General features: G+C 49.6%; 1 protein-coding gene across 1 annotated transcript in view; it reads right to left on the reverse strand.

Moving 5' to 3' along the window:
- Window positions 1-14,026, reverse strand: part of LOC127042969 (scavenger receptor cysteine-rich type 1 protein M130-like) — a 146,212-nt gene extending 132,186 nt beyond the window's left edge. The window contains 2 exon segments of the mRNA XM_050936577.1: window positions 8,339-8,653; window positions 13,902-14,026. Of these exon segments, the coding sequence (XP_050792534.1) occupies window positions 8,339-8,653; window positions 13,902-13,989 (403 nt within the window). The 5' untranslated portion in view covers window positions 13,990-14,026.
- Window positions 14,027-14,896: the final 870 nt, after the last annotated feature.

Here is a 14,896-nt window from a genome sequence, read left to right on the forward strand (position 1 = left end):
TAACACAAGGAAGTAAACCCTTTCCCTCACCGTTGCCTCTCCCAGACTTCCCCTTCCTCTGTTACCCTGGAAGATCACTGTGATTCAAAATCCTTGAATCTTAAAACAGAGAGGAAAATCCACCTCCCCCCTCCTTCTCTCTCCCCCTCCCAGACTCTCCCTGACAAAGAAAGTAATCCTAACACAGAGAGAAATTAAGCTTTCTCTTCCCCTTCACTTCTTTCTCCCCACCAATTCCCTGGTGAATCCAGACCCCGTCCCCTGGGATCTCACACCAGAATAAAAAAACAATCAGGTTCTTAAACAAGAAAAGCTTTTAATTAAAGGAAGAAAAACAGTAAAAATTATCTTTGTAAATTTAAGATGGAATATGTTACAGGATCTTTCAGCTATAGACACTGGGAATACCCTCTCAGCCTAAGTATACAAGTACCAAAGTAAAATCCTTTCAGCAAAATACACATTTGAACTCCTCCCAGCCAAATACACATTTGCAACTAAAGAAAACAAACATAAACCTAACTCGCCTTATCTACCTAGTACTTACTATTTTGAATCTATAAGAACCTGTATCAGGGAGATTGGAGAGAACCCTGGTTGCACGTCTGGTCACTCTCAGAACCCAGAGAGAACAACAACCAAACACTAACAGCGCACACAAAAACTTCCCTCCCTCAAGATTTGAAAGTATCCTGTCCCCTGGTTGGTCCTCTGGTCAGGTGACAGCCAGGCTCACTGATCTTGTTAACCCTTTACAGGCAAAAGAGATATGAAGTACTTTGTTCTATTAACTCTTACTTATCTGTTTATGACACTCCCCCCCAAAAAAACTGGGTTGACTCAGCTTATCCCAGGAACCCCTGCGTCTGGGGATTGTGTTTCAGTCTTGCCTTTTTGTTTGTTTGTTTATGTGTTTGTTTAAAAGGAAGATAGTGATATTGCATTGGCAAATTCCCATAGAAAGAAAGAGTGGAACAAAAGGATATTAAAGGCACCTCAACTTTCCTCATTTATGGAGGACAGTCTTATAATATGCATCCAGATACCCTCCAATCACACAAGCTGAAAATTGCTCCACTTTGTTGCAGCTCTGTAACCATATGGGAACCAATCCTGTCTGTGTTCTGTGCACATCCAAAATTCCTGCTGAATGACCCGCCCTGGGAGCGAGTTACCAGTGACCCAGGGCTGCAGTGGAAGGAGGGTGCAGGTGGTGGGGGTGGGGAAAGCCCTGAGCTGGGGCCGCAGGAGGTGTGGGGGGGCACTAATGAGGGGAATGGGGGAGCCCAGGGCTGGGGCGGCAGGGAGTGTGGATGAGGGGGGAGAACCCAGGGCTGGGGCAGCAGGCGGGTGTTGGGGGAGAGCCCAGGGCTGGGACGGGGGGGGGGGGGGGCAGCCAAAATTTTTTTGCTTGGGGTGGCAAAAAAGCTAGAGCCAGCCCTGCTAGATCCCCATCCCTTTTTGGGTACAAGGTTTGAGGGTTTGTCCCCATGCCTTCCATGTGCATTTGGAGCACTAAAGATGAGATTTTGGGGGTGGGGAGGTGAGATTTTTACTAAAGTGAAATAAAAATAGGAGAAACAGTTTGATCCCCATTGCAAGTGTAAACGGGGATTGCTGTGATGAACGAGGTGGTCACGTTTGGGGAATGGAGCCCAGAGCTGGGGCGGCAGGAGGTGCAGGTGGGGGAGGGCACTGATGTGGGGCAGGAGAGCCCAGGGCTGGGGTGGAGGGCAGCCAACATTTTTTTGGCTTGGAGTGGCAAAAAAGCCTAAAGCTGGCCCTGCTGCAGAGCAGGCAAACTCCTGGCTGGCTCTGCGAATCCTCCCAGATAAGCCTCCACCCTGGCCATGGGTCCCACAACTCGGCTGAGATCCTCCATGACACTGACCCACATTCAGTAAACAAACTGTAAAATGGGAACCATTTCAAGGAAAAGGAAAGGCCTAGCACTGGAGCATCTGCACACAAGAAAATGAAAACACTTCCCAATCACAGAGGAGGTTCCTCAGTGGCCAGTGCCCTACAAACACTGAACTTTCTCCCCAGTCAGAAACAACCCCACACTTGTTACATTGTACAACTCCTTTGCCCCCTTTCACAATCCCTTTACCCGTACTCACAGGATGCCAGCTAACACTGTCCTTTCACCATCATTAAACACACTAACTGCTTTCATCTCCCACCTCACTGCTGCGATCCCCATGGCAAGAAGATTTCTGTGCTCCGCCACTGACACACCATACAGAATATGGCACTGAAATGAGGTGTATGGGATGCCCAGGGTACACAGGCAGCTCTTGCCCTTCATCACATGGTGGGGCTTAGACCCAGACATTCTCATGTCACAGTCAGCTCTGCCAAAGTGCTCCCATTCATCATCTCCACCATTCAGCACAACTACACCTAACACAGTGACTGCAGCTGGAGAACATGCAAATAATTCCCAGTGCCAGTGGCTAGTTCCAGCTCCAGGGGGCAGAGTTAAGCCTGCCTTGGCATTTACCATAACTCTGTATTGCCTGGTTTTCAGCAGTTTGAGTTGGCCCAGCTCGATGTTCTAGAAGGGCACAAGATACCTCTGGGCAACATGCACTCTGCGTAAATGAATCTTTCTGTCAGTGAATTTTAACTTAACTCCACAGTCTCTGACATGCAGAGCTGTCTGTGCACAGGCAGTAAGGAGAGTCTGGCCTTCATTGCAGTGAATGAACAACAGCCTCCTGTTTTGGGTGGGACTCGTAGAGCACCAATGACAATTAATAGGTCACCAGTGTGAGAAATGTTTAACTCTAGCAGTGACTGCTGGGCTATGTGCACACAGAGGGCTCAGGTCTCCATAGCGCTGTGTGTAGGCAGCTGCACTGGTGTAAACTGGGCCTTTACCATCACCACTGGTGCACTGCACCCATTTGCCACCTCTGAGGTGATTGTTGGCTGAGTGAAGTCGTTGTAACTGCAACTAGACCCACTAGCTCAGTGAGACAAGAGGCAAGCTCCAAAAGAGAATATGGACAGTGGCTCAGCAAGAAAAAGAGTGATCAGCAAAATCTATATTGTGCATATTCTCCAGTGCAAGCCTGGGCAAATTTGGTGTAAGTGGCTCTTGTACGTGCAAAGCTGGTGAACAGAATTCTACTCAATCACAGCATTTAACAAGGCCATGCTCTGTGCTGGCCTCTCTGCTGTTCTCTCCTGGGGCATGTCCATTGTCATGCTCCCCTCCTGGTAGTGCCCTGTAGGTACAAGACTGCTGCCTGGCATGCAGATGGTGGGAATTGTGATGTGTTTGCTTTGATGCAATATGGATAATTGGCCATAATCGGCAGGAGGAGGACAATGGACCGAGTAGTGACAGGAGTCTAGGATAAGAACTGGCCTTTGAAGAGACATGGGAGCTCATCTGCGACTGAGAGACAAAGAGAGAGAGAAAGAAAGAAGAAACTAAGATGGGTCCACAGCAGCATGGCTGATGTGGCCTAATATGGAGAGGGGTTACAGTTGGGGGGTGCTGGAGGGGATATTTGGGGAATCTTGGAGGGGTGGGTGTGTCCTGGGAGGGAGTATTTGGGGCATGCCGGAGGGGGTACCTGCAGCCTCACTCTAAAGGTGGAGGTCAGTGTCACATTTCCTGCCAGCTGATGCATATCTGGTAAGCAAAACCAGTCCATCAATCAAGGTCTCCCTGCGGGTTTCTGTCCCTTCCCTGGGCTGGGAGCTGGGGCCTGGTCCTCTCACCACTCCTGGCCAAATTCTGAGGCCCTGTGGTGGGGCAGGTGGCCAGGCCAACAGGTGCTTGGTGGCTCCGCTTACTTGGTGGGCCAGGCTGGGATGGGGCTAACAGGATGCGGCAGATGCGGATGTGCTGGGGAGGGGCAAATCAGGGTGTGGAGATGGCTCTTTCTGAGCTGCAACATCTGGAAAAATCCTGGACATTTTCTCTTATTTGGAAAATTCGCTCGGACAGAGGTCAGCAAACAAAGAGTTTGTGTCCAGGAAAACCAGACGTATGGTAACCTTAACCATAGGACTTCCTGATACTGTGTTCCAGTTGTCTAATAAACCCTGCTGTGGTCTGAAAAGGATGCCTGGAGTCACTGCAGATACTTGCTGAGGTGCACTGGTCCCTGATGAGTGTAAAAGTCTCTGAGCAGGGGTCTGTCTCAGTTGGACTCACTGCACAGAGCTCATGGTGCAAAACAGGAGTGCTGGAGCACAGAGACTCTGTCTTGGAAGCATTGAGGCCACGTGACCTACTTTAAGGAAGAGAGTGACTGATTGGGGTCTGGCACACTGAAGGTATTACTTCAAGGGACTGTTTCAAAGCTGGGGCATAGCACAGATCCTGTAGATATGACACCTGACAAGGCCCAAGTTTGGTGCCAATATGTGATAAAGACTCAAAATGAAGGACACACACTGAGCATTCATGCAGGAAACTTAAAGTGCTGAGGAATCTTTTCCTTTAGTGTAAATGGCTCTGTAACCTCAGGGCAACAATTCTTTATTTCGGAGGTAAATAATTTTCAATACTAAACATGAAGGGACACAATTTATGTGGCTCATTGGTCACTTTGGTACCAAGATGAGTTACATCATCAAAACCAGGTAACTGGAGTTGGATGGCTGGAGTGAGGGTTTCTCAGACAGCTAAGTTTCTACTTTGTACTTATTTGGGATTTGCCTTGGAAACTGCTTGTGCCTAGTTCCCAGGCAGCCAGTCGAGTTCCTTTGCACCCCATGGATACTCTCCAAATCCCCCAAGCAGCAGGGAATAGCCCAGAAGTTCAGGGTTTACAATCCCAGGCACAGACTACCTATACCTGCTGATAGTGCGGGGGACACAATTTAAACTTTCAGCCACTCTTGGAACACCTCTAGTCATGCCCCATCCTGCAGACAGGCCCCACCCCCTGTTACCCTCAGTCTCCCTTCCTGGAAAGCAGCAGCCCCTTCCCTGCAGTTCCCATCTATTCCTCCTGCCTCTCCCCCTGGGGAAAAGCCTGCAGCTCACAGGTTCCAGCAGCTGCCAGGCAGAGAGTGGGGCCAGGCCACACCATGTGACTGAGCAGGGCTGGGAAACCATGGCAGAAATCACACACACACACACACACACACACACACACCCCAGCAGGGAATGGGGGTGTGGCTGCCAGGCTCCTGCTTTTGGCTCCTCCCATTATGCGAATGAGCTCCTCTTTGCAATTGTGCATTTCTGGTACAGAAACAGTGGAAATAAGGATGGTGCAGCTCAGTCAGTTACACTATGATCAGCTGAGAGACTCCAGCTGCAGGACTCACTTTATGTGGGAAACCCAGAATCAAGCCGAGAAACAGACCCTCAGCCCGGTAGCTCCTTGCACCAGTGCTGAACCTGGCACAGGGACTGGGAGGGGAGTCAATGTGTAACCCATGCCTGCTGGGTGTGGTGCTCTGTCTCCCTCTAGTAGCACCTAGATATTGATGAGTTTGCTACAGTTTTGGTTCATAGGCTAGTAATTTTTTAGGTAATGCAGTAGAGGCCCATAGCACTAAGCTTTAGAGGTCCCAGGTTCAATCCTGCCCACTAACAACCAGTGTTACAAATGCACAAAATGTACTGGGGGTTACTCCTGTTTAGGAGGCTCCCCCTACCGGTGTGAGACTCACTGCTGCGGTGCCTCCTGCTGATATCCTGGGAATTAGCTCATTTTCCAGCCTTGGAGCACCCTCTGCAGGCCAGTGTCCCACTGTTGCTTGGCTCCTATGTCCCTCCCAGGACTCCAGTGCCCCATTACCTGGGATGCTGCCCCCTGGCAGTACACCCTTCAGTCTCAGGGTCTCCCCTCCCCAGGGAGCCCCTGTCCCCTATCCCCACCTTGTCTCACTCATAGGCTACTGTCAGTCACCAGCTAGCCCCATTCCCTGGGGCAGACTGAAGTATAAGCCACTCATCACAGGCAAGGGGGGTTTGCACCTGCTTCCTTTCTGTGCAACTAAGTATCTCTATGGGGCCTTGAACTAGGCCATGCAACCTGGGGAGTTGCCAGCCTGGAGCTCCCCAGCCCCTCTGGCTTTTCCCCAGCCCTGCCTTACTCTAGGCACCCTGAGTTTCCCAGCAGCCAGCGAGCACACCTCCCTCCCTCCCTCTCTGAAAGCAGAGAGAGACTGACTGCTCCCTGGGCCACTGCCCTCTTCTAAGGGCCAGCTGCAGCCTGATTGGGGCATGGCCCAGCTGTGGCTACTTCCCCAATCAGCCCAGGTTTTCCCCTACCACAGCCCTCTCCCAGGGCTGTTTTAAGCCCTTCAGGGCAGGAGCAGGGTTACTGCCCCATTATGCCCCCACTGTACCCCAGAAACCCAATAGGTACACCCCCACTGTACCAGCCATATTTCTGAGGGAAGGGGTGGGGCTTATGGTGACTGTGACCCTTTTGTGCTGACACAGTCGAGGCTGAGAGGGCACAGAGCTGGGGTGAACACTGCCCAACCAGTGTGTAAAGAGAAGAGACTTCAATCTCTCTTGCCCATTCAGCCTTTGGCCGCTCCTAAATATTGCCAGCATAAGTGCCAAGAAATGTCCAGTGGTGATGGTAGACTAAGATCATCAACTTATTGCATGGGGGCTACCAAACATCAATCACTACTGACATGGGCTGGGTTGGAAAATGTATTTACCACTCTCCTGAGCCATTAGCTCATCTGTGAAATTGTGTTTGATAGAAACCATATGGAAAAAAGTAGAATGAAAAATCATTTCTCCCTTTAACCTGCTGCTGGCTGTATCACTGAGCTTTAATCTTCCAAGGTTTATATCACAGAATCATAAATAACAGGTTCCCCAGAGTATCATTTGTGTCACCCCAGTGCTACTCATGTCTCATTCCCACTAATATACTACCTAACTTGTTCCCAGATCTCTGCACGGTGTTCAAAGCTATTGGAAATTAACACAGACAATGTAGAAAAATTAAAGATATTATTGAGACTAAGGATTGGGGTTTTTTGGAAATTTATGGGTCCTCCTGGGGTCTTGTCTCTACAAATGTTTCTCTTGTTCGGAGAATGATTGGCAGCTGAGGGGGGCAGAGGAGGGGAAACATCAGTGAGCACTTTCTGAACTGCTTGTGTATTTAGAATTAACTGGGAAGAAGAAGTGAGAAGAGGAGCTCTCTATTAGGAACAAGATTCTGAAACAAAGAGTAGAAGAAACACGAGTAAATCTGGACTCTATATCACATCCAACAAATCTGTGTTAAAAGAACATTAAGGTGGCAAACTCAAGTGCTCAAAAGTTAGGAAATGCTCATGCAACCTTAATTTGGCTCCCTTGTGCAGATGCATTACGGTACATTCTTTAGTTACACGATCGCATACAGTTCTTTCCACACCACCGCTGCCTCGTTCAGTGAATAGGTAGCTATTCAATATTTCTTTTTATCCTCCACATTCTTTGTGTGGTCCCAGATCTTATTTAATGGCCTGTATCCAACACTTGCACTGAGCACATTATCATTATTATTATGTATTAAAAGCAACTGAAAACAGGATCTTGGAATGAGATATATCAGGCAACCTTAATTATAGGCAGCTCTACCAGCATTGCCTATAACAAATGCTGGAGGAAAGAGGAACCAGATCTGGGCTCCAAAGAGAAGAATAAATCAGGTTGCTTCTCCAACCTTTAGAGTCCCAAAGAAAAATCTTCATTAAGCTGAAATTATGGCTCTGCATAGGTGTCACATTGCAGAAAAGGCTTTAAAGGAATGCCATTGGTTCTTTTCTGTTTTTTTAAATCACCCTTTGGAAAGCCTGGAAATACACAACTAAAGTTCCTTTAAAAAATTAAGACACATTGGAAAATATGAAAATGCAGAGTTAGTCACCCGAGCCTGGCAACAGCACAAATAGATTGAAACACGCAAGCCATACTGTAGAAACTTTAAGGTAGCAGGGCTCCTCCCCTGCTGCCTCAGGGAACTCTGGGGAAAGCTCCACAGCACTCCCCTGCCTCGACTCCTGTCCCAGCTAGAGTAGCCACAGGCAGGGTCACAGCTGCCGCTGCTGCCCAGGGAGACACTGGGCTGCTGTACCCAGGCATGTACCAGCACAGACCTGCTAATGGGGTCACCTACCCCACAACAACTGCCCCAGCTGCCCCTGCTAGTGGCCCAGAGGATGGCACAGCCTGCTCATCCCCAGTCTGCACAGGGGAGCTCAGGGAGAGACTGGTCAGTTGCACCCTGACCCCAGAGCAGGGCACTGTCCAGTTCTGAGTCACCAGGAATGTCACACATGGGTTCAGTCCCTTCTCCCTCATGGGGAGTTTCCTGCTGGGGCAGGTTGGCTGAGTTCTTACCTGAGCAGATCACTGCAGTATCATAATAATGACGGCACTGTCCTGCACCCCATCCTCTATGACTGCAGTCCCAGACAGCTGACTCGTCACCAACACAATCCACTAGATACAGCCAAGTCGGTCCAGATCCTTGTCCAAAATGAGCCCGATCTGGGGCACTGACAGCAGATCCACATCCCAGCTGCTTACAAACCACCTCGGCATCTTCCATGTCCCAGTTGTTATCACACACGGTCCCCCACTGATCCTGGTGTTTAACCTCCACTCTCCCGGCACAGGGGCTGCCTCCATCCGCCAGCCTCAGGTCATCAGCACCTTCAAAGAGAGACACAGGGCAGGGTCAGAGCAAGCAGGGAGCCCCCTCTCCAGCGTTATCACAGCAGAGTCTGCGCCCAGCAGCAGGGGATCCACGCCCAGAGCCAGGAGAATGGACATGCCCAGAGCTGCCTCATGTCGCCAACTTCTCACATCTCAGGGCCTCACACTCGGGGCTGTCAGTGCTGCAGCTCTCGCCATTTTATTCCCACTCTGGCAATTTGGGGTGTTTTTACTCACCTTGTGAGAACACGATGAAAGACACCAACTCACGGAGTTTCCCTTATTCCAAAAGGCGCCATCTCCTGTCACTGTCACTGGGGCTGAAGCCAGCGAAATGCGTCCATCTCCCTACAGCCTGTCGGCGTGTGGGAGTGAGGCCACCCTGAATAAAGCTGGCTGCCACTTCTCACTATTTTCAATGAGACTGAAACCCACAGGGAACGTGGCTTCCTCTGAATGGCTCAAGGGCCTGGACAGGACCCAGAGACTGTAATGGGAAGCAGAGACCCTGTGCAAGAAGGATGGGGAGAGTGAGGGGAGAAGGGCACTGTGGGACAGAAGGCAGATTCAGGAGTTTTTAGGGAATGGGGTGCAGGTGCTGTGTGGGTAAAAAGGAGGAGTGTAAAGTGGAGGGTGGAGGGTCTGGAGCAGGGAATCAGGGGAAGGGAGGGGTCTGAAAAGTTGGGTCAGGAGGAAGGAAGAAGAGGGGGTCTGGAGTGGGGGAGGAGTGAGATCTCTGGAGGGGGCTGAGGGGGCTGGAGAAGGAGGCAGGAAGGAGGTAGGCAAGAAGTGTGGAGAGGCAGATAGGTGGAGGTCTGGAGCAGGGGACCAGGTGAAAGGAGGGGGCTGGAAAGTTGTGTCAGAAGACAGAGAGAGGAGGGAGTCTAGAGTTGGGGAAGAGGGAGAATTCAGGAGCGGGGTGAGGGGTCTGGAGAAGGAGGCAGGAAGGATGGAGAGTGAAGGGAATGGAGGGGCAAGGAGGTGGGGGTCCAGAGCAGAGGGGCATGAGGGAGTAGTGGGGTGAGGAATAATGACTGAAGTAGGGGGCAGGAGGGATGGTGGAGAGGCGAGGAGGGGTCTGGAACAGGAGGCTTGAGGGAGGCAAGGGAAGAGGAGAGGCCTCTAGATTGTGGGGTGTGCTTCAGTCTGAGACAGAGAAGTTGCAGAGTGGGGTGGGGGAAGCCAGAGAAGTGTTGCTATTTGCATATGGCTAAACCGAACCCATTGTGTTACGGTGACATTATAGCTGATGTGAATGGTTGATGTCAGTGTGAAGGTATCCAGTATCTGTAACTCACTCCTGAACAGTAACAGAAGTTCTATGTGTGAGTGTGAACCATGCTGCATTGATTAGCTCAGTGTTTGTCAAACTATTTCCCAGCCACCCCTTCGTCTGTCAGAGGAACTGACCCAGGAGGGGAGAGCGAAGGCAGTGCTGGGCAATGGACAGCAGTTCCTGTCTCGGGGTGAGGGGAGGGTAAGTGCAGCCTCCAGCTGAGCAGCCAGGGGGAGTCGTGCAGTTTGGGTGCATTAAATGGTGACTTTTCAGCCTGCGATTCTCACCCCCTCTATAGCAGAGGAATGAGGGCGGGAGATCTAAAGTCCAAAGACAGACTGAGTAACATGACTGGATGTTTTTTATAACCTTGTAATTTTTGTTCTGTGGCGCTTGGCATTACAGCCTTGTGCTCTCTACCGGAGCTTCCTCTCCCCACCTGCCCCACACGTTTCCCTCTTACACATTTCTCTCTTCCCACCTGCCTCCCCTGGGCTCTTCACCCCTTTCTACCTGGCCTCTCTGGCCTGCATGTACAGGTTGGTCCTTTCCTAGATGAGCAGCAGACTCTGCGCCCACTCCCTGCCACTGGCTTTTTTCCCAGTAGCGAGATCTGAGTTCCACCCCCTGCCTGTCACACAGTCCTGGGACATTGGCTGGGAGAATTGGTCTACATGACAGGATATGAAGACACAGGATTGACCCTGAGACCTGGGAGCAAGTACTGGCATCATTACAATGCCCTTGAGTTACAGCTACATGCAGAGCTCCACTGTGACCCCTGGAACGGGCTGGCTGCAGCAGTGGATGGCTGAGCAGGGGACACCGTGTTTATCGAGCATCCATGAAGCTCAGAGAACAGCGCAGCTCACACTAGTACATGCTCAGACCGTCCTGCTTCTTTAATGCCAAGCAAATATAAACTGCTCCCTTTGCTTCAATTTACAGGGGCGTTTATTCAGGTACAACTCACTTCAGTGCAGTCCTACAGCCAATCAATGGGGCCTGGTCTGCACTAAGAAAAAAGGGGCTTTTTTTCAGTGGGGTTAACTCAGTGATGGTCACTCATGGCAGGACCCAAGGCTGTAACACTGCTCTAACTAAGTGCACACACAGTTCTGTTTCCCTGCACACAGTAGAAACTAAGAACAACCAGCAATTTCCTTGCTCAAAAATCCCCAGCCTGCCCATCCAATGAGCTCCAACAGGCTTTGTTTCTTTTCTACTTCCAAGATCCCAGTCACAACTCCTACTGGCTTCTCCCTTCAGCAGACACAGTCTGATGCCGGTATCCTGGCCCCTGCATTGGCAACAGTGGGAACTCCTGTCTTAGCTCTGCCCTGCACATGTGCCCAGTGCCTTTTTCAATAGCCCCCACTGTCTGTAGCTGTTTTAACTACATAAAGGATCTTGATTGTTCCATCTTTTGAGCCTAAAAGAGAGTGCTTCACACTGCCATTGGCTTTCACGAGGTCTGTGATTGTCTTAGTATGGAAGACTCCCTGATGGCAGCCATCAGCACCTTTCAGCTATCAATCACATTTACATACCATACCTAACATCTACTGACTCCACCTCTGTGGCCCAACTTGGAATAATGAACCCACCCAGCACTATGAACATTGGAGAAGTTCAGATCTGCGTCTGGGAGTGAAACCTGCAGCTTTGACCCACCCCTGATATTTTCTCATTTGTTTGCCTGGGCTCCACATCATCTTACAAATTTGTTTTCTGCACAATGAACAGAGATCAGTAATTGTGAAACAAGATCTTCTGGCAAAGACTGACCTAGCCTCTACTCAGGGATCAGGGAGGAGAATTAGGGCACTGAGGGAAATGGAAAAGTAGCTGCTTGGTGGTATCCCCTATATTGTAAACTCCCCCACATCACTGTGTCTGTGTCATGTGAAGCAAACTCAAATTTCCCATAGAAAATTAAAAATAATCAATGAGGTGATGCGCATTTCCTCATCAATCCAACAAAAATACATTGAGCTGAGCATGTGCTTGGCATCACTATATGACACTATCCAACAAATAACTGGACAGTAATTTATGCTCCCCCATGTCACTGTGTCTGCATCACGTGAAGCAGTCAAATTTCCCATAGAAAATAAGAAATTTCTAGGGGATGATAAACCTTTGCTCATAAATCCAACAAAAATACACTGAGCTGAACATGTGCTTGGCATCACTATAGGACCCCAAACCACAATTGTGCAGTAATTTATCCTTCACGTGGTAGTAATTGCAATGTCAGTCTGATCACCAGAAATCACCACAGAATTCTCTGCTTTCCTGTCATGTACAGCTGTGTCATGGGCTCTAACCCCAGGACATGATATTTGAACTTCTTGGGAATCTGAAATATAAACTCCAAGTAACCTGCTAGATGGTTTGGTTTCCTCAGGATTTTCTGGGTACCAGCCCCCTAATCACTGCACAGTTACTGAACTGTCTGTGAAATATACATTAGGGCAGGTTTTTCTCTAAGACAATAATTTAGACTGACATTTCTGATTACCAACTTCAGAGTCAGTTTCTCAGGCTGGCGCAGCAGCACATCAGGTTCCCATGAACCAGCTACTGTGGAGCAATTCACTGCCCTGACAGTCACATGGATCATTATGATGCTGCTAACACCAGCCCAACAGGTTCCAATCACTGTATTATTTGAATCATATCGAGGTCCCACATTCAATTTTCATCCTATTGCTAATCAGCTGTGAAGTCTTTGGGCCAGATTCACTCCCTAAAATGCACCAACACCCCATGGTCTGCCCCTGCCCCCATTGCAGTTAAGTCTGCCTGGAGCTGGGACACAGCATGGGAAAGAGCCTACAGCTGCCTCTGTGCTGGAGGAATGAGAGCAGCCCTGACATAGGGCAGGGGCAGACTTGAGGGTATAAAACCAGTGCAGCTGTGAGAGGCCCTCATACAGAACATCTGTTGTGCAGCTCGTGCTGGACAGATTTCTCTAGGTTCCATCTAGGATTCAAAGCTTCTCTGCTCCAGCAGAAACCCTGGGGGAGGGAGGCAGGGCTCCTGCAGGATAAATATTCCTGCTAGCAGAACTTCCAGTAACCCCATGGGCACAGGTCATTGCACACTGCACCCCAACACATGCACACACCCCTTCTCTGGGAGGAATCAGGTCTGGGTTTGTTTGAATAAATCCTGCTCACAACAAGTGAATGGGGGAGTGAGGAGCCAGGACTTGGCCCTTGGAGCTGTTGGATTCAGGACCAAACAAACATTTCTGTTGGATCCCAAACTACTGACATATTTATTAGGATTTAAAATACAAAAGCAATGCTCAGTTAAGACTGTTGGCACCTGGACGACAGTGATAACACACTCAAATCCCTGCAGCATGAAGTGACCATTTCAACAGGACCTCAGCCAGCCAGACACCTACAGAAACTCCTTCCCACCCATTTCTCATTATGTGACACATGGCCTGAGTCCTTCCTTCTCACCCTCAAACAAGTTTCTTTTGCAGTGTGCCCCGATGATCATCTAATTTGGGCTATTTTGGCCCAAAGGAGACAAGTTTCAGAGTCCTGGAGGCCTCACAGAGAACACCCTGCCAGCCACCCCTCTCCTTTAGAAAAAGGGAGAACCAACTCAGCCTCCACTGCTAACCACAGCTGTGGTAGAGATGGGCAGCCAGTGCAGACCCTGCAGCACAACTCTAACATGCTCCCAGCAAGATACGCTGATCAGTGAGTAGCTGCCATTTGCACCAGCTTCATTCTCTGACTGGTTCTAAGGTGCAGCCCCACATTAGGATCATTTGAATTGTCCAACCTCAAGGTAACAAAAGCCTCGATAACAGTGGCAAGGCCCAATCCTGAAAGGAAAAGTCACAAACTCCTAGCCAGGCACCGATGGTAAAAAGCTGACTGTAAAAGTTACCACCCTAGTTCCAGTTAATCCAGCTCCCCTGGGTTACCAGAAGAGACTTACCTGCTATGTCCTGAATTGTGAGGAGAAGAAGCCACAGCACCGGATTGGAGAGCTGTCCCTTCATTGCCAACCTGACTTGCTGTCCCATCCTCTCACTGCACTGGCTGCACCTAAGCACCTGCCAGGGCTCCTCTGTGTCTGACAAGTGATAACAAAGCAGTGGAAGGGAAATATATAGATTCAGAGGCTGGCATCAGCTGTAGGAAGGAACCAATAGCAAACCCATCTGCCTTTTTAGTTTTTATCAGTGGTTTTATCTGTGACTTTATGCAGCTAAAACAGCCAATAAAACCTGAAAGCAACAAACATCACCATATATGAGTGATGAGCCCCCTCCTGACATCAGGTTTACCACAGCCTCAGATCATCGGGTAACCCCCAATCTCCGGAGCTGGAAGGAAAAGTTCTGTACAAACTATATCTGTGCTGTTTCTAACCCCAATTGATTCTATATCATATTAAACATGAATTGGGAGACTTTAGAGGCTGGCTATTTTACAACGTAGGAAAGAAATCCCTTGTGCCAAAAGTGATCATTAAAAGACCAATTCCCAGTATAGGACATGCCCAATTGTAAACAAGGACATCTCACTAGAAGCAAGTTGTGTCACTCAGATCAGCTTTATAGAAGAAGAACTAGTCAGCAGCATCTGAAATATTGACAGTTCTTCTACTAATCAACCTTGGAGCAGGGCCGACCAGGGGATGGGAGGGCAAAAGGGGCAGCTGCCCCGGGGTTCGCGATTTAAAATTTCAATCACTGGCGGAGCCCAGGGAGGTACGGGCCAGAGAGTGTAGATCGGCTGGCTGAGAGAGGCTGACCCCCAGCCCCGCCCCTTCTGCCCAAGGCCCCCGGAGCTGGGCCCCGCTACCGGTACGTGCTTAATGTTACTTTCACCCCACCTTTGGATTTCCTGCCTAGACCATGATTCTTAGTAGTAGTAGAGACAGAGCTTAGGGCTTCCTGAGTAAACCATGACCTTCTCTTTCAGTAG

The sequence above is a fragment of the Gopherus flavomarginatus genome, chromosome 1 (genome assembly GCF_025201925.1).
Source record: "Gopherus flavomarginatus isolate rGopFla2 chromosome 1, rGopFla2.mat.asm, whole genome shotgun sequence".
NCBI classification, from domain to species: domain Eukaryota; kingdom Metazoa; phylum Chordata; order Testudines; family Testudinidae; genus Gopherus; species Gopherus flavomarginatus.